Raw genomic sequence first — 25,532 nt, 5'->3', positions numbered from 1 at the left:
AAAAAAAAAAAAAAAAAAAAGAGACACGATGACGACGTGCAGAGACCATGCGGACGGCAGCACTTCAAAGAGGACCCAGGGACGGGGACAAGTACCCAAGACTGCGAGGCGCCAGCGTGGTTACTATAGGCTGCTATACACTGCTATAGGCTACTAAGACGGCTATAGGCTGCTGACACTGCTATGAGCTACAAGGACTGCTACGGGCTACAAAGACTGCTGTGGGCTACGAAGACTGCTGTGGGCTACAAAGACTAATATGGGCTACTAAAACCGATATGGGCTACGAAGACTAATATGGGCTACTAAGACCGATGTGGGCTACTAAGACCGATATGGGCTACTAAGACTGCTATAGGCCATTGAGACTGCGAGCTTAGGCGTGGCTGCTGTAATACGTTAATCTTACCAAGAATACCTAGAAGTGAGATAATGAAACCTGACAGCCACAGCGTTACCGTGTGAAATCCATGTACTGCACTCCGAGTATGGCCGGATCTCTGAGGACATGCACGTCCCGTTCGAAGTATAACAGGATATAAACTAGAAGATAAATGAAGCCCACCCAGTTGTTCTGACTGCTGGCCACGTAAACTTTACTCACTGCAGTACTGTTGTTATTTCAACCTCAGCTTCGTCATGCAGGCCCCCTTCCACGGAGGCAACGAGTACAGAAAAGGAGCCAAATAAATAATTAGTAATAAAAAAAGGTTCGGGTCTAGCACATGGTGAGTAACGTATGAGACACCCCGTATGGGAGAGATGCGGATTAAGTTTGGCTACTTGGAATTATTTAAAATCACTGTATAAGAAGTTTTTTGTACACCGTGTTTAAAATGAATTTGAATGTAAGTTGAGGGGCGCTCTGGCACTTCACTCCCATCTTTAATACGGCATCAGAGGAATGTACGTGGTTGCGCGCTCTGCTGTATCATGTGATCGCGAGAAGTGCAGTACAGTTCAAAACTCGGCTCAAGTACCGTCCTAAAACTCGCCTCTGGCACCTCACAGCCGAAGGTAACGCAAACAACGTCGCCGCCCATGGAGCCCTCAAAGACGTGTTGTCGATTCCTGTACGAAGAAGGGGACCACAACCCAGGCAGTTTAGTCCAAGGAAGGGGAGGAGGGTAAAATTGGGTAACGACGTGGATGCTGCAGTACGATGCTCGAAGCGTGCGATGAAATGTCACTACAGAGTTTCTACCGTGTGTTAGTACAGTGACCACCCGTGAACCGCATGTTTTCCAGGAGAAGGCCATTGCAGAGGTACAACACGGCACGCGTGAGTTCCATCAGACTTCATGCTCACCGAGGCAACACTGTTAGTAGTGTGACTGCATGTCGCAAATACGGGTCTTCGTAGACTTTTGTGCGGTGAATACTCGTAGTATAGCGAAAACTCGTATGCAGTGAACATAAAACAAAATGCCTTACATGCATAGGCGTGCGCAGGGTTCCCCATCAGGGGGGCGAAGGTTCATCGCAGCGCCTCCCCCCCCCGCCCTACTAAGTCAATGTAAGAGGCTGATTTTGCGCCCCCCCCCCCTCTTAGGTCACTGGGGAGGGCGACCCCCCCCCCCTGCGCACGCCTATGCTTACATGCTTACAGTAACAAACATGGGCTAGTTTGCGACGATTCATGTTTGCGCTGTTTTTAGCTTGTCAGGCATCTGCTATTTTCCCCTATCTGCTCCACCCATCTGCTGTCCCTGTTGGTGAGATTGAAGTACGAAAAGCGTATGGTTTCTTTCACAAGGGAGCCACTCAGAAAACCTCGACGGTCAAAGGTCACATGTTCACGGTGACTGTCGGTCGAATCTGATTCGGTGCTTGCTTTCAAATTGAGCAACCCATACGTACGGCAGGCAACGGAGTTGTTCGATGGCTGTGAGAGATATGCATGCTCCCACAAAGGAAGCACACCCGAAACGGCATGAAAAGCCATACGTGTATTAGCCGCGATATCGACTGGCAAGATCGACATCGAATGGAATGCGGAGTTGAGCAGGTACAGTACGTTATAGGGGAATCGGTCACATGACGTCACGAGCGCCAACCTGCTGTCCTACTCGCAGCTTCCAATGTACTACTGGAGCAAGGCAACGCGCAGTCTATCGCCGTGCTGGCTGTACTACAATATGGCGACCTTGCTGACGTCAGCGCATACTGTTCGTACTACGTCACGATCGCCATTCTGCTGTCAAGTTCACAGCTTCCTACACCGTAAGTATCTGCGAGTTCTCTGCGTTTAGCGCGTGCGCAAGACTCCGTACTGTATTCTGAGCCTGGCAAGCTATACTGAGTACAAAGCTACGGCTGAACACGTTAAACTTGTTTCTCGACTATGCCGTATAAATTACGGTCACGCGCACGAAACTTCCTGCGGTATTTTCCCCTACAACTAAGCACAAACATCAAGACATCATGCCAAATCAAGAATAAAAACTATACAAGGCGCTTTGCCCAGGAGGATACCTCTTAAAAAACAAACTCACAGCACCGCAACTAACCTACGTGGGCTCCCGGAAAGCAAAGCTGGAAGTGTTTAATCTAAGTTTCCAAAGCCTTCTCAGGACATGCAGCGCCTCTTTACGAGCTGACGCATGGGCAAGAACATCGGCGAAACGGATCACGCACTCAGCCGCGACGCGTCGTCGACTTCACGAGGTTGGCGCCGTCACCATACCAAGGTCGTCGCCGCCGCCGCTGTTGCTGCTTTCGGAGATAAGCGCCACATCCTGCGTTGCCGCTTAGCGTTGCGTCGCATACGCTAAGCCCCGTCCGGTTTCCCTTGTCGCCACGAGACGATGAGAAAATACAGAGGCCCGCGAGGAATGCTGGCCGCGCGTAGCGTGTCTTGTTGCGCCGAACAACTCGCGAAAAAAGACGCCCGCAGCGTAGAGCTCCGCATCTACGAGATTTCACTCGCTGAAACGGCCGTATGATTATCAGGTACAGGGACGATGGAAAGAAACGCGAACAGAGCGGCGACATAGCGCTTCGCTGTTTGCATTTGTTTTCATAGCGCTCTCACTTTCGCGGCAATTGGAATACGGCATAGAGTCGTCCATGGACCTATCATGGATGACTAGTCTTTATTACTAGCCATGCTACAACCGACTGAAATGCAATGCGAACGGTGGAACGCGTAGACGCCGCACTGTTCGCGTTTCTTCCCATCGTTATAGTGCGTTGCAGTATAGTGGACTACATTAGATTCATTTTGACCACCATGGATTCGTTAACGTGTACCGAAGGAGACAAGGGGTCTTGCGCTTCGCTTTCATCGAAACCCTTGACCTGAGCAGCAGAATTCCGGAACCGCTGATCGACGGCAGAAAGAACTGTCGGACAAGATGTCGCCTTCATGAGCCTTGTACACTTCGACCACGTACAAGACACGTTAGGATGGCTCATCAATCGGGCTTCAACGCTTCAACAATAGTACACTAGGCTAAACGCCGTTCGCGATAAGGTGTGAAACGCCTTCTGCCACATGAGAAGTGATTAGAATACTGTAACGTTTACCGAGCAATCAGAAGATCGGCGAACGCCGCGAAACTTCGCATTACTTGAAACAACCAGTCGCGATAGCACCAGGGGCAAGGATCACACAACCACCGAGACTTATTCAGAGGCAAGGATTGCATCTATCTGGCAAGGATCGCAGATAACTGATATGAGATAAAGAGTATTCCACAGTAGTTCGGCGCAGTGACTGTCGACTTATCTGTGCCGTTCACATGTAAGTCGACAGCCACTACCTTTTTTTCGCTTAAGGAGGTTGAGTAACATGCACTAATATTCCAGCATACAGCATGCTTAACCTCCACGGTGCTCATTCGTTTCAACGGTGCAAGGACAAACACACAAACAATGTCGACAAAGACGTTCCACCATTACCCGCATGCCGCGCATGTGCACAAACACAGTGCAGCCACAACCAATGCGAAAACCCGGCACATCTCCATAATATCGCTCACATTTCCATAATAACGCGATCCACCAAAGTCACACACAGACTGCGTTGGCAAAGCGCCCGGCGCTGGTTTCACGTATGAGCAGTGAAGACGGGCAAAGGAAGCATCTCGCAGAGCCGCACGCATTGAAATCGTCAAGTATACGAAGAGTTTTGTTCTTTTGAAACTTACGAACATCAAAGCTCGGTCGCCAATTTTATAAACAATGCGAATATAGTAAGGCGGCAGATGCACCGTGACGCAAGCGCCGGACACATTCGCGAGAACTCACAAAAATAGCACAGTATCAGAGGCGTAGCCAGAATTTTTTTTTATGGTGGGGGGGGGGGGGATGCGTGTGTTTGTATGTGTGCGTGTATATGTACATATGCAAAATTGAAAAATTAGGGGAAGGGTAGAACCTCCCCCTCAACACCCCCTCCCCTGGCCACGCCGAGGCATATGGTATTAATGTTCAAGGCACAAGCGTATACAGCAATCACAAAGGCAGCAAAAAGGCAGAGCAACGCGTTTCATGCAGGCAACATTCAAACGAAGCCGGTTTCATTTCACACGCACAAAAAGAACAGCTGTCAGCCAACTGTCGCGATTCGCTATCGTAACGAGGACTGGAAACAGTCAAACCTCAAAACCAAGTCACGTCTGACAAGGAAATTGATTCGTAATATCCGAAAATTCGTTATGAGCATACATGCGTCACACTGCACTATTAGGAAGACTATTCTTAGTTACATTACATAACATTACATTCAGGCTTTATTCAAGACAATTTAGAAATGTCTTAGGAGACGCAGCAAAAGGCCCGAAAGGTGCCTGACTATAGGCTACGCGTTTCACTACCCTATTGAAAATTCATCCACCATGAGGAATGGTGGATTCCACCATCCACCATTATGGTGGATTATGGTGCTGGAAGATGGTGGCACGTGGTGTATGCTGGATGCTGGAGAATGATGGAGCGTAAAACGGCTCTGTATACAGCGTCGGCACCATCGTGCCTAGCCGTCACGCATGAATAATTGTATAGAAGGCCACGTAGAAAGCACTAGTACAATAAAAAAGAAAAAAAAAAACGTATGCAAAAAAAAAAAAACACCCGCCACCGGGAGTCGAACGTCCGACCTGCGGATCCCGAGCCGAGCACTTTACCACTACGCCACGCTGTCACTTGCTTAGCGACTTGCAAAATGACTAGTCAACATACTAATACACCGTTTGGCTTCAGCTTTGTATGTCTCGTACTAGAGACAGACGCGATCTTCACATCCTACTAAAATTTGCGTAGTTATTAAACGCAAACAAACTGCTGCCGGTAACGAATGGCACGTCAATACTGGCAACAGCGCTAACTTTCTTTTAGAATTCACAACGTAACTCCAAAGAAATATGTCAAGTGGAGCGAGGAGCGCGAGTATAGTCAACCGAGTGTTACTGCGAAGTTTGAATAAGCGTTTCTCGCTTTTTTCAAAGTGCGACATGTGCAGAGCCTTTCTGTCGACTCTAATCTCATTCGATAAATACGCGCGTACAATTGATTGAGTATTGTGACTTTTTTTTTGCGCAACGTACAGCGCAGTCGTGCCAGCGCACTGATCTGACGCTGTATCATTAGCTACAACTGCATAACAGCTGGCCCAATACAAGTGCAGTGCGCGGGAAAAATATGCCATCATATTGGTTCAGTAAGGCGTACGAATTGACAAGTCTATGTTCTCGCATACGTGTCAGAGAAGCGCCGGCGAGTGCGACCGGCGGCGGTTGGTGACCGGAGGCCTTTGCTGGAAGCGCGTCGCATCTATGCTCATCGCTTCTTGTGCGGACACCGTACACAAGAAAAAAATGCTTCATTTAGGTTAGCCAATGCCACAGGTGTGCTGTAAAGTCATTCCTACTCATCGGAATCCTGTATACTGAAACCCAGAAGCGCCGATAACACGTAGACGGACTCGGTCGCTACGCTATGCCTAACCGTTGGTGGCAATCATGGTGGTAGAATATGATGGTGGAAGTCATACTTGGTGGGGCTTATCTCGACGCAGGTCGAAGGTAAAAGTTTGTGCATTTTAGCTTTCCATGCATTTTCACTATTACCTTAAAGTCCCGCTGAGGTAAGTGAGTGTGCAAGAATTGCCGGAGTTGCGTTTCAAGCGTGGCGGTATCAAGCGAAAGCTGTTTTCTGGTCTCCCCGCTGGAAGGACTCATTTACTTCTCGGCAAATGCGCGGCGATGTAACACTGTTACTGTCGCTGTTCACACCGACACCTCTATACTTGTAAATATGACTATAAAGCAACACATCGCGGATGTAAACCTGATAAGTACGTGCGTAAAATGTAAACATTCACGGCTGCTGTGCTCCAGAAAACTTGTGGCGGTTATTAGCGCCGCATGAATAAAAAAAAATAGTGCTGGAAAACTTAATGATCGGTGTTGGCTTCTTTGAACTGCATATACTTCTGCACATTCAAGAGGAAAACATTAGAACTGACAGCGACTTCACACAATGTCACGTGCACTTCCATCATGCCACCGTCATCCACCATGCTTCCATCCTGCCACCGTCATCCAGCTTGTTCACGAAGTCATCCACCAAAACATGTTTTGCTCACCACCATCAGCCAGCATTTTCCACTTGACACCAAAAGAAGCTCGCCACCACCACCACCATCTGCCACCATTTTTTCCACTCTCGCCATCATCAGCCATCATTACCACCGCAGCTTCCACCACATCCACTATTCTTTCCACCTTGTCCACTATCGTTTCCACCATGTCCACCAAGATTTCCAGCATCCACCAACCCCCGATTTTCAATAGGGTAGTTTCCTTCGTTACAGCCGATAATTATCTACGCATTCGTAATATCGAGATTTGAGTTGTATTCACAAGTTCGTTGTAGCCACGTCGACGCTGCGGATGAATCATACCTCGCGACGACATGCCAGGTCCTGTATGCCAGTCACGCCTCAAAGTACATACTCGGGCGTGACCACAACGCCAGGACGTCATTTCACTAACGATTCACGGCCCATAGTGGAGTTTGTGCACAGTAACGCTAAAACCTCAATAATTTATACTTCTTCCGTATTAATTAAGCAAAGTTTGAACTTCAATTTAAAACTTGCCTTTAAAAACTAACCGGTTCTTGGCCAATCCCCCAGTGTGGGTATGAGTCACAGCTTCTAGGGTCTACTCTGCTCTACTTAATTTACACTGCACATATAAATGCTGTTAGTTTTATTTCCCCCTTGAAGAACGGTAGGCAGCGTCCGGGTTAAATGCTTAGTAACGTTAGCGTGCCTTGGTAAGTATTCAATGACGAAATATTGGCTAGTGTTGTAAAGTTAAGGCTACGATGGAGCACCGTGACTTCACTGCCATTATATGCGCACAGACTTAGTTCTACGAAGTACCGGGCGCTGCACTGACCTGAAGCCGGAGAAAGAAAACAAACGAAAAAAAAAAAAGATAAACGTCTGTTTAGGCTACGTTTACCCAACGCTTTCGAAAGTTATGTCGAAATCGGTCACGCGCACGCATCTACAGTAAAGGTTAACTCGTGACGAACCCTGCTGCAAATGGCCGTAGACAAGAAGGAAAAAAAAGAAACATTTGATGCATCGTGCCGCGTGTTCTGAGAAATCCAGGAGATAGCAGCAGCTGCATGCGCAACGTTTCTGCCTCCGGAAAACAAGCACGGTCTATTTACGGCTCGCCTTTCGCTCGTGCTACTGGAATCCTCTCCGGAAATGTATCGCCCTCTCCTGAACGCTGATCTAACGGTGACGTAAACGTGAGCAGCTGGGTGGTGGCGCCACCTAGTAGCGCAGAGTGTAACCAGAAAGAACAAATGCCTAAAACTGCGGACGCAAATTCGTTTCTTGTGTAAAGAGTCGGCAGCAACGTATGCGAACTTTAGATAGCCGACGACCTTGCAGATTACCGGAGGCGTAAACACGAACGGCAGTATAGGTGCCGCCACCTGGCGGTACACAGCTCACCCCCACGCTAGACTGACCTTACATTTGTAGTAACAAGGTGTATTCTATACTTCGCTGCATGTTTGGGACCAGCGTAATTACGACTACGCTGCATCTTAGAATGTTTTATTTTCTACAAGAATAAAACTCACGGAACAGAAAAACGTGTACACGAGGAAGCGAGGTTTCATCAAACTGCCACGTGATGTCGCTACGACTGCCCAGTAGTATGGTATTACGCCAGAGCACCCATTGCTTATACCGGAACCCCACGCAAGCTAAAACCCTCGCGGCGTTATCCCCAACTCTTGCTTTAAGAACAACGAATGATCACAAACAACGTCTAACTCGTTACGTGTCATTGGTTAAGATGTTTATTTTTTTGCTGCCATGCTCCGGTAAGATTATCCAGAAGCCGGTTAGCCAGCGATCGGTGAAGGTTATTGCAGTTTTACTACTCCCTCATTAAACATAAGAAGCAAGGTGTGCAAGTCTTCTCTCGGTTTGCTGATATCTCAGAAGAATGCAGTTTGCTAAACACCTTCGCGGAAAGCGAATGTTTTTTTTTTTTCCAAGACCAACGCGGCGACGTGACAAGATTCTCTCGCCGAGTTTTCACTCGCTGTTATCTCGCGCAGTTGGCACTTTCGCAGGTGCTTACAAAACGGCGGCACATGCAAACGTGGCCGAGATGTGAAACTGGCGAAGAAACAAACATTAACTTGCAGATGAAGCAACGTACGTAGGCGTGTATACGTAAGATTGTCTGTTGCAGCGAATAACAATGCATTTTGCTGCACAGTGTAGCAATAAAGTGGCCTTGGATGCAACAGCGAGGTGAAACAGAATAGCTAGGTGGGCTAGCTGGTATTGCATATTCATGGAAAACTTAGAGCTCGAATAAACAGAGCGCATGACGAAGAAAGTACACAGAGAGCCTATGGTGTGCGTTAAAATTCTTCGTCGTGCGTCTATTTGAGCTTAAGCTTTCCATGAATAAGCAAAGCGAAACTTTAGCACAGAACGTGAATACGTGAATGTGGCTATGACCGAGTAAAATATGAAGCAATTTGGAGGTAGCCAAAGCACAATGACGACGTTATAACTACCGATTAGCTTTGAGCAGCGTCCAGATGTTCTGCAAGTGCAGATGCAGCGCCACACACTATATACAGTCTTTGCCTAAACTTTCGAATCCACGTGACCAGTGAAAAGACCCGCAAGCCACGCTGTGTCGCGGCTCTGTTGCAAGGCAAGTACACTTGGCATATATATAAAGCCACGAATATATAGCGCCGGCCGTTCTTCCACTGGGATTTCAATTGTTACAGTGTAATGCTGTAATACCTTCATCATCATCGTCATCAGTCTGACTACGCCCACTGCAGGGCAAAGGCCTCTCCCATGTTGCGCCAATCAACCCGGTCCTGTGCTTTCTGCTGCCACGTTATACCTACGAACTTCTTAATCTCATCTGCTCACGTAACTTTCTGTCTCCCCCTCACGCGTCTGCCATCTCTTGGAATACAGTCAGTTACCCTTAATGACCAGCGGTTATCTTGCCTATGCGCTACATGCCCTGCCATGTCCATTTCTTCTTCTTGATTTCGACTAAGATGTCCTGAACACCCCTTTGTTCCCTGACCCATGCCTCTCTCTTGTCCCTTAAGGTTACACCTATCATTTTCCTTTCCATTGCTCACTGCGTCCATACCTCGATAGGATTCCTTACATACCACTGAAAGACGGTGATCACGATGACAAAAGGCAGACGAAACTAGTTAGAGGTGCCAAGCGACACTTTACCGAAGGCCCAGTCAAAGGGGGGTCGAAACTTTCACGAATGACTACATCACCAGCACGAGCACAAAAGTCGGTACAGACAAGACATTCAAGGCAAGCCGTGCACAACAAACTCATTCCAGCCACTCGTAAGCATGCAACAAGCGCTTGCGCAGCAGTAGCGGATGGGGGCCAGCGAAGCGACAAACGATCACAGCCTATACAAAGCTGCGAAAGAAAGCAGTGATCATCAGTTGCTCGCACTTTCGAAGCGTTGCAAGACGACACACAGCCAAGCCGAGTCGGGAACCAAGCCAGCAAGGGCAGGCAGGCAGCGACACGATGCGGTGGCGGCAGTCGACCTCGGGTGCATTGCGTTCGGAGCGAAGCGGTTCAAGACGATACGCAGCGAAGCGAAGCCGAGTTCAAGACCCCAGCCACCAAGTGCCTGCAAGCTGTGACACGATGCGGTGGCCGCAGACGTTCTCAGGTGAAGCGCGGAACCGCATCAGACGTGCGGCAGTTTCAAGTCACGTGGGGGTGCGAGCACGTCACAAAGCGGCGAAGCGACAGACGTGCAGCAGTAGGCAGACGCAGGTCACGTGTGTGTCCTTGTCGAAGTGATGGCGCGCTTTTGATTGGAGCAGCAGCACACCTTTGCGGGAGTCACGTTGGCCACGTCGTGCATGAGCTGATGGTCGAGCAGCAGCTTGCGGGCCTCCTCCAGTTCCCGGTGTTCCCGCTCGGAGGCGCGCTTGAGGTTCTCCACGTGAGCCACCATCACCTCGAACGCCCTGCTCATGCGCTCCTCCTGGTCAAGGGGGCGCCACCATCGGTGACGGTTAACGTGACGTTACGGCATACGCCGCCCAGACGTGCCGCCGGGCACAAAGTCACGCGAACATAAAGCATACGACGGTAGATCAACACATACAACACGTTTCCATCCAGGCGACGCGTACCCAGAGTGGTGTATAAAGGATGAGCGAGCTTAGGCGCACAGGAGGTCAGCGGCTGACATCGCCGTTAATAAACTGAAGTAGGAGGGCAGACTGGGTGAGTTGGCTGAAATGCATGGTGCTTGAACAACCGAGCAAAAGACTTCTCTTCCTTGGTTCCGTCTCTCGCGTTGCTGTTCAAGCCCGATGCATCAGTGTTAAGCCTTATGTCACGTGTTACCGTGTCACGAGCTAACGTGTTACCAAGCTGATGCTGCTTCACAGTCAACAAACATTACATGCGCCGAAGAGCAGTAGGGTAAAATAACGTGCGTTAAGAAGCCTAGTGTCGCGCGTTGCGATAAAGCCTCCGTGGCAAATCGGCGACGTTAAATAGCCACATCACATGTTCAGTCACTCTGTCCACGCAAAGAAAACCATCTACATACACGGCCTGGCTGCACGCGTTCAATACGTCACAAGTTTCTGCATTTACCAATAGGCCTGAATTGTGATAGTCTACACTGTTCTGATAAAGCAATCCTGGTCTGATGAGACTAGTACGAGCCTCGGGAACACTAATTCTGTATCTGTGGGGGCTTATACCGAAAACTATAGCTGATATGATTCGAAAACAACACCTAAACGATGCTACCACGTTCATCGCAACCAAGCTGCCTTTATAAAAAGCAAGAGAACCCTGTCTACTAGACAAAAATTATGGATCAGAAAAAAAAAAAAGAGAAAAGAAACTGTGTGCGTTAGAAAAACGGAAAACAACAATCGTTTTCTGCAGCGAGTGACACGCACAAGTGGTTCTCTCTAACAACAACGTATTCCTGCAGGCCCAGAAAGGAAAATACCGGCGTTTTTCCACATCTCAAAATCATGCGCGCAAAAAGAAAAAAAAAATATCAGAACAAAAACAGACAGTCCAATCGCTTCCCGGGAACGCAGTGCAGGCGTTGCTTTAACAGCCGGAAGAAATGGGATAATGGGGCGCTTCGCGCGAGCCAGCAATCGTTCTCAGCGAAAAGCCTACGGGGGAATACGCACAGACCACGCACAGACCACGCACATACACATTTCAAGAGCCTGGGCGGCTACTAGAACGTCGATTACGCCTACGCCTTTTGCAAAATGAATTAAGGCGAGCTCGTTAGCGGAGGCATCCGCAGGGCCTCAAGACAAGCGATACAGGCAGCGCCAAACAACGACTCGTGTGCCCCGGTGAACACCTTCCCCGCACTGCGGCCGCAGTATAAGTCCTCCCACCAATGAAGGAAGGCAAGTCCCCGGCAGGAAGGTAATTGGAGGCTATTACGCAGAACGCAGTTTCGGGGCAACTCTATTCGATGTACAAAAAACAAAATAGAGTAAGCAACGCTTGGAAACTGCGTAGTCACTGAAGGTCACGTGGTGTGTACGCGCACGTACATACAGAGCAGCCAAACAGAGAAATGACAACTACGCTCATATTTGTTTTAAGGCGCGAGAGAACCACGCGTGCCACGGATCGCCTATGTCAGCATTGGTTGCCAGCCTGATATTATTGTTGAAAACCACGAATGCTATAGAGTCTCGCGATACGTTAGTTTGTATGGCGCCTTGGCCACGGAATAGCTGATACATTCAAAGCATTTAAATACATTTTCGCCGCTATAAAAAAAACAAATACCTCGCGTGCTATACTGCCAGCATCTCGCTTGAGGAGTAACCTGTTTCACTATAAGAAAACAGTTCGCTGGCTTACGCTTCGTACCATGTCTTAAAACTACTCTTGACGTTTCTGCAACACTGCCTTGAAAATGAATTGTAAAGGGTTTTAATGAGTATTACTTGTAATTAGCGCCTCTTGCCTCCTTAAATGCCCTTAGAAACTACTGGCACTCCTTTAGGAGTATACAAGGGCGTATGAGTGAATAAAATCATATAGACATATGCCTTATAATGCTGCCAGTACACTGATTTGCAATCTATGCATTTTATTAAAATATAATTGAGTGTCTTAGGTAAACAGTTACATCTGCTCCAAGGCTTAGATCACAAAGGAGATGACATTTCTGAAGGCCTTTGGCAAACTTTCACATGTCTTTTAAGACGCATGATATATCAAATTCCTTGATGCAGACAGTGTTTACTAGTAATCTGTTACTCTTAACAAAGCGCATAAAAGTAATTTATAAAAACAATCATACCATTTTTAATGATTGGGCCTTAAATGGCATTTTAATGCGCACGCGCGACCTTCGATGCAGCGACGATGCGTCGACGATGAGGAGTGCGAGCGTCAAAACCGTACAAATAACATTTACAGGCATAACGTTGCGTTTCTATTGACTTTCTATTGCATTGTCTACTGAGACGCATTGGGTAACGTGCACAAAATAACAAGCCGGCGATCTGCGCACTCACCTGTTGGACGGCACCGTACACCTCAGCCTGGCTGGACACGCGGTCGGTGGACTGCTGGATGACGTCGACATGGTTGCGGATCTGGGCAACCACCTCTCGGACGCGCTCGTCGTCCGTGCAGAGAGAGTCCAGGGTCTGAAATAACGCAGCGGAAAGGAAGAGAAAAAAAAAAGATTAAATGCTCTGATTTAACCAGGCCCTAGGATAGTAGAAGCTTTAGTACAGCGCGCACAAAACATTAGTGAATATAATCAAGAGTTACAACTTAACTATAAAAAATTCGGCTGTTATCAGGGGAATACGTCTGAACTTGAAATTACCCGCTTTGCACAGGAGATCACGCTCTCTCTATGGTGCACACCAAGCAGCCAGACCAACCGGACCAGTCGTCAACACCAGCTGTCCTCTTTGATGCATCTCTGTGCGCTAACTGGACTCCGCCGAAGAGAGGCCACTCTGCTTTACCGCTTATGGCTAGGGGTGGCATTCATGAAATCTTGTTCATTTCGCAGTGTTACGGCCGACAACGTTCTTTGCGATGCCTGTCGTTGCGAGGAGACGCTACAGCACATTCTGTGCAAGTGACCGGGATATAATGTTTAGAGACAGTCCCTGGCGTCCCCTCTAGCACACCTTCACAATAGACCAATGCCTGTTGAAACCACTCTTATATGTCTTCGACAGAAGACATCGCAGGTGGAGGCGGCGAAGGCACTACTTTGGTTTTTAAAAGAAACGGACTTGGACAAGCGGCTGTGACAGTGATGTCGCGTACCTCGCAAGAGTGACTGACTGTGTGTGCTGTGTTATGTGCTGTCTTTCTCTCTCTTTCCTTTCCATCTATAAATCTCCCCCTGTCGTGTAATGTGCAGGGTAGCGAACCTGTTCTCCTAAACTGGTTAACATCCCTGCCTTTCCTTCTCTACTACTTCTCTGGGGAGCTCATGGTGAGCGTCGACACTTTTGCTGACGTACGCTTTTGATGACAGAAGTCAAAACACACACACACACACACACACACACACACACACACACACACACACACACACACACACACACACACACACACACACACACACACACACACACACACACACACACACACACACACACACACACACAGGAAGCCAAACCTGCGCCAGGTCCCGGATTGCGTTGAGCTCTGCCTGGATGTTTCCCTCGGCGATGTCCCGGTGGCGCTGGTGCAGCTCCAGTCGCTTGGTCAGCGTCAGCCGGTCGGTCTTGAAGCCCAGGGAGAGGGTGGTGAACTTATTCTGCAAAGGCATGGGGCATGGAATGGCCCAGACTAAGATGGCGGAATTGTAGGAGTCACAGTAGTGATTGCGTGTGCTTATAAGAAAGAAAAAAAAAAAAATGGAGCCCCTTCCCTTGTGTGGAAAATGGGGGCAAGCGAAGGTCGGCGTGTGCGTGTTTGATCTACTATATTTCTTTCTATGACGTTGCGCAATTCTCCCTCATAACTTTTTTTCCTTCCACCATGCCGGGAATCGGACATTCACCCACGTGCTCAGCGGCGCAACACTTCAGTTGCTACAGGCAACAGCGACGGCCATGCATTCGTATCCAGGCAACAATGAAATGCAGCACCGTGAAAGGACAAGCAACTTCGATAAAAAGATCAGATTGCCGTTATCATAAACGGCTGATCGATAAACGGCGTATCGTAAACAAGTCCATGATCGAGTGAGCATGAACTATTCGAAAATGACGCATACAAATACGCACCTGACCGGCGCGCCTTAGAGGGCCGCATTTATTTGCACTGCCGGGTCGGTCCTTCGCGTATACTACACCGCTGCTGCCACCGAAATGTAACTCATAATAAGCTTGGCTTGCTAAATCGCGGGTATCGCTACTGGTGTCTTTCAATAAATTGAACCGGATGCTTCCAACCTCTCCGATTACACAACTAAGTGTCAACCGAAATTTTCGATGATGGATGCATTGCCTGTAAAGTTTTCGCGCTAGTCCCCACAAGACATTGCGAAAGACTACTGCCCCACCAGAAGCGCTGCAAATTGTACTCTATAGATGAAGCGTACTAGAAGAGTGATTCATATTTGTAAACAAGAGCATTACGACACCACCAACAAGTATGAGCGTATAAGGAATGAGGTCCCGCGCTCGTTTCTTCCGTGGCGTATTCAATCCGTCGGCTTCCATAATAAGCGGCTTAAACCCGCTTTCCATTTCCTCGATAAGCAGCTTATAGCACGCCCGCAGTAGTCCCACGTGTACGCACATGCCAGGAACTGGCTATCGCAACCAGTCGGCTTAGTGATAAGGCCGACGGCAGGCAATTATTTCTGCGAAGTTGAAATGCGCAGGGGGGTCCATAATTTCCGCGACGTCGCACATCCGTGTGATGGACGTCTCAATGCTGTCTGTATGAAGGGGTCGGAAATGACTGCATAGGCGGTTTCGCAAAACTGTGCTGGTTTGTGACGTCACGAAATCATGTCACGGCCACTTCAACGAGCGAAGGACATCACACATACGCTGGAGCGATTACTTCTATCCCAACCACGCTGACACCCTGTTATTAAAGACAATGTGCAGGACTGTAAGCGTGAATTCCACTGACCTAAAATGACAGCTTGATGGGACATTGTTTACCACACAAGCCCAATCAAATTTAGGAGGTTAGCGCTAGGGCCCAGTTGTTAAGGCACATTAGACGAATGGAAACCGGAACGAGAAATATGGCGGGACGGTTGAAGAGACAGGCACGGCAGCCGACCAGGACAGGTGTATGCCTAAAGCGCGTCTCCTGTTTAAGGAAATGCGATTTTCTGCTCATAAATACTACGAGGAAATAAAGATAGCTTCCTACAATGTTGATTGAGTCTAGCCGTCTTATATGCAACGAAGTGTCTGCTTTAGAACCGTGGGTGCCTGATCATTCCATAACAATAATTGTGGGGCTTTTACGTCCCAAAACCACGATATAATTACGAGGGACGCCGTAGCGGAGGGCTCCGGAAATTTCGACCATCTGGTCTTATTTAACGTGCCCTTAAATTTAAGCACACGGGCTTTTGGTGCAGTTTGACCCCATAGAAATGCGGCTGCCGTGACCGGAAATCGAATCCGCGTCTCTCGAGCACAGCAGGGCGTGAAGCAACCACGATGGCTCGATTGGTGGGATGAGGATCGGAATAGTTAGCATCAAAATTCGATAGGTACACTCTAAGGAAAAAAAAAAAAAAGGGTGTCATTTGACTCTCTTTTTATGCATGTAAGAGTCATATGCGTAGCACTCCCTTTAGAGAGTCAAGTTGACGCTTTTTAGGAGAGTCGTGCCTTGACTCTCTTTCGGAAAGTCGTGCGTTCCCCGACTCTCCTAAAGAGGGTCAACGTGCCTCTCTAAAGGGAGCGCTACACATAATGACTCTTACACATATAAAAAGAGTCACAGTTATTAGAGTGTATAACAACAAACTGCAGCTCACCTCAATCTCCTCTTCGGTCAGCTGGTCCGAACTGAAGAAAACAAAGTGAAATAAGATGTTAAAACAAGCGTAACTGAACGTTGAGGCAAGCAACGAGAAATTAAACGTCACTTCAACGAAGGCCAAGCCTATAAATATAGCCCAATAAAGGCACCCAGAAAGCGGTATCCAAGTAAACCCTGGTTATAACGATGTCGTGGACACCACGGTAACTTCGTTATAAGGGATAATTGGTTAAAACCGCAAGAGTCCCAAATCACGTGCAAGAGCGCAGACTGCTCAATAAGTGCAAGCTCAAACGATACCACGTTCGAAATTTCCCGCAAGGTTCGCAATAGGTCGATGAACTAGAGCAGCTTTACAGAGCGACAGACACTGTTTGGCCACTCACTATCACAGATATTCTTAACAAAACCGAAAAAAAAAAAATACTATGGGCACGTTCAACCACTATACTGACAATTCTCAGAAACAACCGACAACGTTACGATCATGACTACGACTAAAAACACTGATTAAAAAGTATATTGCCAAGCGCCCTCATTACTTTATTTTGATGTGGTCAGGTTTCGCCCAGAAAAACTTCCAGCCCCGCTATAGGCGCAGTCCTGCACTAGCTTGTGTCCTGCGTACTTCACCCTCACAACCACGTGACAATACATCAAGATGCAGTTACCAGGGGCGTAGCCAGATTTTTTTTAGGGGGGGGGGGGGGGTTCAACCATACTTTATGCATGTTCGTGGGTGCGTATGTATGTGGGCGCGTATATATACGCAAGCAAAATTGAAAAATTTCGGGGGGAGCGGGTTGAATCCCTCCCCCCCCCCCCCCCCCCCTCCGGCTACGCCACTGGCGGTTACCGTTGCTGACGTCCTTCAAAAATTAAGAACATACGTTGTTTTGCCACCTACGGATTCCTGAGGACACTGCTGCCTATATTATGATGTCTTGGGAACACCTAGAGAGCTTCAAATTTCTCGACCAATTACGACATAAGTTAAAAAGATAGTTTTTCTTTAAATACTCAAGTGTTTTCGAGTACTTTTCGGAGTATAAAGAAGCCCTCCACGAGCACTTTTTTAACGAACGTGAAAAGTTTACAAGTGATACCGTACGAACCAGTGCAATACTCAACGTTTCTCACAATTTAAAGAAAAAAAAAACTGCATTTCTTAAAGAATCCCCACAAACAATGTTTCACTCGCGCAGTTAGCTCGGCTGGTACCATTTACGCAAGCAACTGACATGGCGGATAGTCGATGAAAAACGATAGACCGATCGACCGCCATGCTTACGCTTATCTTCTAGCCTTCTAATAACAAAGGCAAACAGCACGGACTCTTCAGCGCCATCGAGATAGCGCAGTTAACGAGAAAAACAACACCCAAGACAGAAGCTTCAGGGTACATATAGTTAATCACTACGTGCCGCTTCGCCGACCTCGTAAAGCACGAAGACACGAAAGGCTATATCGCCCATAATTCGCGCGGGCCATCCGTTACGCCCGACGTGACATCACACCGTATACCCACAGCAACGAGGAGGACGCAAAAAATATATATATATATATATATATATATATATATATATATATATATATATATATATATATGGCGCCTACACGCCGTGAAAAAGTGCCGGCTCTTACGCGGTAACCAACCTGCCGCGACGCAACCATGCCTGAAACCGTACAACCAAGCCGAGTGAAGCGCTGTGCAAACTAATTAAGTGGCGATAAAATATTGCACCTGGAAGTGACTACAGGATGGATTTTATTCGTGCCTGAACGCATCCCTCCCGCGATGCCATTTAATGCTATATAATTAAGCCACTTGACAATATCCGAGGGACTGTGAACGTAAACACAAACGTTATATCACATTGAATATCCGAAAACCTACATTCTGCGAAAAATTGCCGTCTAAAGTCCTAGAAAATGAAGAATAAAACGAGCTCGGGCTCTATTCTAACTGTGACTAAGATCAGCAGGTTAACAAAAGCCGAGCACGTATTCTGTTACTCATGGCGAGCTGAGAAACGAAGCAAAGAAAGACAATGAACACGAGTGGTGAGTACATTAAGCTTAAAAAACTTCGTAACGTAAGAAAAAGCTGTAAGCGTTGAAGGGATAAAAAAGCGCACCAAAAAGATTGTGCTTATGTACGTAAATATGCAAGCATCGTGGCGACAATATTGAAAAAAAAAAATCGAAGTTGCTACAAGCAAGCAGGAGAAACGACAACGCGAGTTTGCAAAATTCAGGGCGCAATGTGTGGAGATGTTTCCAGATAGCACGCGTGAAAAAGAAGAAAAAAGAAAAGAATTTCATGTCCAAAAATAAAGGCATTGAAGTCGGCAAGCATCAGGAAACGTTCAAGGACGCAAAAGTACTCCCAAGAAATTCTAAAAGCATGGCCAATCCCTGAAAAGAAGGAATGTACCCGTGTTACGACCGTGATGCAGCTATAAAGTATACCCAGGGTCAAAACGCACCGATTTTACAAATGAGTACTCCCACATTTCAGCGGAAATATTCGCATGTCAACCGATCACCTTCCGTTCAGACCCCACCAAAGTACGACACGCAATACAAGGGAAATCGAAGATTTATGCGAGGGGCGTTTACCATGCGGTGGTTACGAAAGTAGGTTGGTAATCATGATGAAATTGTAATAAGTCGTAATATGCATAGAAAATCGCTAATAATCCCTACTTTATGTTGATCAAGTCATAATCAAGACTACGTAAATTTGGCTGCAGTTATACTGTACAGAAACAAAGCTTCGGAGATTGTGACCAGTGGGTTACATAGCATACCCTATACGTCATCCAGTGTTGTACAACACACCGGTCCCCACCCTCCCATGCCGTACAACACACCGGGTCACCACTATCTCATTATGTACAACACACAGGGTCGCCACCCTCCAATCCTGTACAACACACCCGGTCACCACCATCATATGCTATACAACACCGGGTCACCACCCTCCCATACTGTACAACACACCGGGTCACCACCCTCCAATACTGTAAAACACACCGGGTCACCACCCTCCAATACTGTAAAACACACCAGGTAACACCCCTCCAATACTGTACAACACACCGGGTCACCACAATCATAAGCTATACAACACCAGGTCACCGCCCTCCCATGCTGTACAGCACACAGGGTCGCCACCCTCCAATACTGTACAACACACCTGGTCACCACCATCATACGCTATACAAAACCAGGTCACCATACTCCCATACTGTACAACACACAGGGTCACCACCCCCCAATACTGCACAACCTACCGGTCAGCACCTCCGAAGCTGTTAAGCACAGTGTACTAAAGTAATGTGTAGAATAATACTTGCGTAATAGTTTAATAGAATAGAATACTAAAACGTTCTCGTACACTAGACTTAAAATACCGGCAACCACCTCCGATGCTGTCAAACCAACCGATCACCATCTCCGAAGCTCTGTCCTTTTCTCATTACATGTAACCGAAGTTTCCCTGCAGTATAGTCAAATGAAAACGACCCCTTCCTCTCTCCCTTCTCGTCTGAGGCCGCTATGATCTCGGGTCCCATATCGCAACGAACAGATTCCCCAGAACCGGCGCCATGTCGTGACTAGAAAAGATTGATGGAGGACGGCCGGCGATCGGGCGTCGTTCAATCGGTACTTCGATTGTACGTCCTCGGCCGTCGTATAATTGCCTGCTTTCGTATGCAGTGGAACGGTCCCCAGAGAAACTGCGATTAAAGGAAGTGAGCGGGAACAAACGGACACGTAAATTAAAGGAAGCGACGGAGGAAGAGAATGAGAGAGAGTGTTTATCGCCTGTTCGGCAGGCGGCCCATGCTGTCGCGCGTGACTTCAGCGCCGAAAGTGCTCTGGAGCTCGTCCGTCGAGGCAGCGAGAAACGTATTGCAGTACAGCGTCGTGCCATGATTTTTAATTAAGCGCGACGACATTTGCGAGGCGCCTATGTCTGTCGGCGTCCCAAGCAAGCAGCTAGTTCAAAGTTAGCTCAAAGTTAATTTTATTAAAGCTAGCAATATCTAAACAGCCGCAATGCATAACGACCGGCGCAGCGCTCAAATGAAGACATACTGGACCATACGTTCGTGTAAGTTTTTAAGCTGGTTATACGTTCTTTCTAGTTTCTCGCCTACGGCGATCCGTATTTGGCATAGTGGCACAACATTATAAGAGTTACACATTAGATGGAAAGGAGCTTTACACAACCAGTTGATGACTTGCATCTTGCTCGCGTTGTCAGCACTTGCAACTAACCAGCTGCAGGTCACGCAAGTGAACCTACGCATCATCCGAAGTTGATGCCTGTTCAGGCTGTACGTATACCTCAGCGGTCTCCTGCGTTGGGAAATCCAACAGCTTCGCCATATACCCAGCGGCACATATACACTAGTATGTACCCTAGGTAGTAACGAGAGTCGTTATTATATATATATATATATATATATATATACACACACACACACACTATAGGCAAAAACAGTAACCGATCGCCAACATGCGAAAAGTATAGGGTAACATGGGAAACGGTTAACAAGTGAAAGCCACCACCCCTCTCAAGAACACACACAACCATGATCTATTTGAACGATAAAAGAAAGCTAGCCTGAATTAGCGTACACATCCTCCAATACCGAGTCAGGGAAAGGGAAGTAGATGAGACGCTATCCTATGCAAAACAGGAAATGCTTTTACTACAACTACAAGGTCCCGGACGCCTATAAGTTGGTGACCGACCAAGTCCAGGTTCGTAAAAAAAGAGATAAAAAACGTTGGGTAATCTTACAGGAAAGTTGAGCGCATGGTACAGCGCACTCGATAATTTGGCGTCGGAATATAATTCTCGGAATAGATTCGCAGCCAGCCAAATGTTGCCAGAAAGGAAAGCCGCATATGCACGATGAAAATCCCATACACCGCGAGGGTTCCAATTTAACGAACAACACTCGCAGAGACCCGCGTCGTGCCTTCAGCGACGCTCAGTAGTTGCGCAATTGGCGAAAAAGACCGTCGCGAAGCGCGGAAGCCTAATTATTATTAACGACTCTCCGTAACCACGCGAGCGACACCGAGCGCTGCTTAGTTAGCGTCAAAAGCAGTCGCATGGAAGAGGACTGCGCTGATGGCCATAAAACACGCATGCGCGTAGATTGAGAAATCCCACGGGGATTGAATTTACGACGCCCCGCGTGGGGTGGTGCAATAAATTACGGCCCAATCTGTTCTCTGAGTGTGGACAGAACGCGTCATATGATACACGTACGCCTAGCTAAGCAACAATTCAAGCTATAAAGCATATTTGCCGCATTATACAGCCGGAGAGGCCGGGAACTGGCAAGATTGACGTGGCTATAGCGAAGTCTCACAAACACGCTGTTCGCGTACAAGGAAAAAGTTCCCGCTGCCGAACTTGTACTCTCGCAAGCGCGAATCTGTGCGCATTTTTTTTTTCAGCAGTTATGACAAGGGAGGGCAAAGGAAAAGATAGCAACAGTGATCGAGCTTTCAGTCGGGTATGCGCAATCGCAAACTCTAGCGTGGCGGTGAAAGGCAAAGCCTAGCGCGTCATCTTGTGCGCAGCGTCAAGCCCTTCGTGGCACTGGACAATCTTAGTATGTTCTGAATTACACATCGAAGGTAAAACAATATAGATAGACTAAAAGCGTAAGACGGCCCAACACAAGTAGAAGTGGCATTTTGTTCCACGTAGGTCATTGGGTATTTCCTCTGTCAGCCTTCAAAAAAAAAAAAAAAATTGCACCATCTCCCGCTAAAGGGATATTGAGGCGATGCGAAGCAGCGTTTCGGCATATCGAGCCCGCGTTTCATCCGTAGCAGTTTCCCGCCGACGTTGCCGTTTGCGCTGGGCTTCCCTAGCCCGGAGCTCGGGGTCCGCATGCCGACGTTTACGTTGCGCTTCGGCGCGTCGAGCCTTCCGCTGCTCCGCGATCTCGGCAGGCGTTAAGGTATTACTGCAACTCGCGCCGACGTTGACGTTGGAACGCATGACACCGGCGCAGTGACTGAGCGTGTGCACGACCAGCGCCTCCTCTATTTGCACGACCTAACGCGAGCCTTTTATCTGAACGAGAAGGGGGGAGTGGGAGTGGAGAGGGGGACAGCGGGAGAGGAGGTGTGCGGAGAGGGTTTGCGCATGCGCAGTAAAGGTTGTCACGCCGCACACCACTACCACCGGACTGAACTCCGCCATAAGATGCTTCGCATCTAAAAGTTCAATATGTTGTCTGCAGATGAAAGTGCCGCCCCAGACAGGCAGGCTGAAACAACATCTGCACGTTAAGCAACTATGGCCAAAGAAGTAGCAAGAAAAAAAGAAAATAACCGCCCAATCAGTCCGCACAGATGGTTAATCAGCAAAGCTGAAACGTGAGGCCCCAGTATTGATCACTGGGTTAATACCGACGGTTCACTAATACATATTTTACAATTACTGGTTACGTCTGTCCAGAAATCTTTATTGGTGTTTGCCGCCCGTGTGTTCCCTTCATCTTTAGTGGAGAAGTAGGGCTGGCCCAATGTCTACGGCACATGCGCGTTAGTTTTTGCGCACACAGGACGGACGAATTTTGGTGTCGCCTTGCTATATGCAGCCCCGCAATAAAAACAATTTTTTGTTTAATGCTAAAAAGACCAAACCCTGCAAACAAAGCAGATAACAGAGCTAACGAGCGATCTCGAGTCGACTGACCACGTTAGGTTTAAGCAACAGCTCTTGTGGCTTCGTGCTACAAACGGGTGGTCGTCAATTTCTTTTTAAGTAACAGCCCAGAAACACCGTGGTATATACGCTATAGCTGATAATGTGTCGAGCACTATAAGGCTCGAGGGCGCGTGTTCGATTCCCGGTGACGGCAGCCGCATTTTCGATGGGGCGAAGTGCAAAAACACCCGCGTACTTAGATGTATACGGGCGCGTGATAAATAACCCCCGAATGTCAAAATCAAACACAACTCCTCCACTATACTGAGCGGCGGCTCATAATGTTATCGTGAGTTGTGGTGCATCAAACCCCGGGATTCAATTAAACACAGGCTCCGACTGGTTCAAATCCCGACACATACGTATGTAGAAAACAAGGGAACCGACAAGCCATCATCCACATTTCGCAGCGACAGCAGAACACGTGAAAAGTTGATCAACCGCTTATCGCGCACGAAAAAATTAAAAACAATAAAAGAAAATTGATGAGCCACTCCATTCTGTAAAGGTTGACGACCAGCGAAGCTGTATAGCTCCCGGATTAATTTATTTCATTTATACATTTATTTAATTCTTGAATTTAGCGTATCTGCCCTTCTATCTCGATTTGCGTGGCCCAGAAGTGCAGCGCGCAGGTCATTTACGTATTTATTTACTTAGTTTATTTCATCTATTGATTTACCTTTTTAGTTTATTTTTAGTGGTCCAGTGGTGAGTAGTGGGATTTTTCCGATGTGAGCGGTACAATACTTGCCAGGAGTTCTCTGTTGAGTATACTCGTAGGTAATTTTTGACTAGGTAACTGTACGCCCGCCACGGTGGTCTAGAGGTTATGGTGCTCGACTGCTGACCCGAAGGTCGCGGGATCGAATCCAGGCCGCGGCGGCCGCATTTTCGCCGGAGGCAAAAATGCTTGAGATACCGTGTACTTCGATTTAGGCGCACTGTTAAAGAACCCCAGTAGGTCGAAATTTCCGGAGTCCTCCGCTACGGCGTCTCTCATAATCATATCGTGGTTTTCTGTTGAGTAAATTTTTGACTAGGCAACCTTACGCGGGGTGACGATATGTTCATACTTCTTACTACTCTCAGGGTCTTGCGTGGAGGGTGAGAACATTTAATGGCTTGAGGAAGCCGGTCATTGCCTAAAGCGTGGACTCGCTTGTCCAGAACTTAAAAAATTTGAAGCGAATTTTTAAACGGAGGACTGGCGTAGTGTGCGACGCGTTCACTAGAGCGACACAAAGGCATAGTAGCACGCACGTGTTACTTTCTTGACGGATAGCCAACACTGATTAAACAACTTAGCCTGTGCTAGCCAACATTTGCCAGAGCCGCTACAAGGCGGGTAAATACACTAGGCATCACACTGTACCTACAAGCTTCTCCACGAATTATTGCATATTTATTTCATCAAGATGGTTTTATCGGACAGCCTACGTCTTCCTTTACAACACTAACACTTCTTTTACATAATATTAAAAATTCACATTAAATTTTGGGGTCTCGCGTATCGAAACTACGATATGATTACGCGAATCACCCTCTTCAGAGAATGAATTTTGACCACCTCCTGTTCCTGACATCGGCGTAGCCAGGAAGCGGGGGGGGGGGGGGGTTTCAAACCCCACACCACTGAAGGTTTTCTAATTTGCATATGTATATATATATATATATATATATATGCACGCACACACGAACACACAAAGGATGACTGAACTCTCTTAACACGACCCCCTTCGGCCCCCAAACCAATTTCTGGCTACACGCCTATTTTCTTATCAAGCATATACATTTAAGTACACTGGTGTTTGTTCCATTTTGGCCAGCCGCAGAGCGGGAAACGAAGCCACGTCTTCGAGCCCTTCCAAATTTCACGAGAAAATTATTTGCTGATGCTGACCCGCAAAAACTGCTCGCTCAACCACAGTTTTACTACCCATATAATGTTTCCAGTTAAGATCGGAAGAAAAAAGGCTATTTCTTCCGAGAAAAAGGCCCTCGCAATATGCCCATTTTTCCAAAGCTCATCGGACGGCCAGGCTTCTCCCGACTATTAATGTGGCCGCTGTGGGCGGCCCGAGAGCGCAGCATGCGGCAGCTGTCCGCGCGTATGTACAGATGTGGGGCACGGACGCTATAGCATGCACGTTGCCGAGTCGCCGGAGGCCGGCGATTGTTGCGGAACGTCGGCCTTCTAATCGT

General features: G+C 47.7%; 1 protein-coding gene across 3 annotated transcripts in view; it reads right to left on the bottom strand.

Annotated features, from left to right (window-relative positions):
• The window catches only part of LOC119401819 (uncharacterized), a 215,171-nt gene that overhangs the window by 12,876 nt on the left and 176,763 nt on the right, over positions 1-25,532 (bottom strand). For 2 of the 3 annotated variants that reach the window (XM_037668810.2, XM_049418149.1), the window contains exons 28-31: positions 16,569-16,599; positions 14,229-14,369; positions 13,096-13,230; positions 10,398-10,553 (exon numbers count right to left, since the gene is read on the bottom strand). In XM_037668810.2, coding sequence (XP_037524738.2) covers positions 10,398-10,553; positions 13,096-13,230; positions 14,229-14,369; positions 16,569-16,599 — 463 coding nt within the window. The remainder of the gene's footprint in view (positions 1-10,397; positions 10,554-13,095; positions 13,231-14,228; positions 14,370-16,568; positions 16,600-25,532) is intronic. The other variant, XM_049418150.1, reaches the window with a different exon arrangement.

Source organism: Rhipicephalus sanguineus, chromosome 8, assembly GCF_013339695.2.
Source record: "Rhipicephalus sanguineus isolate Rsan-2018 chromosome 8, BIME_Rsan_1.4, whole genome shotgun sequence".
Taxonomy (NCBI): domain Eukaryota; kingdom Metazoa; phylum Arthropoda; class Arachnida; order Ixodida; family Ixodidae; genus Rhipicephalus; species Rhipicephalus sanguineus.
Note: the sequence above shows the minus strand (reverse complement) of the source record. Positions and strands in the feature narration are given on the sequence as shown.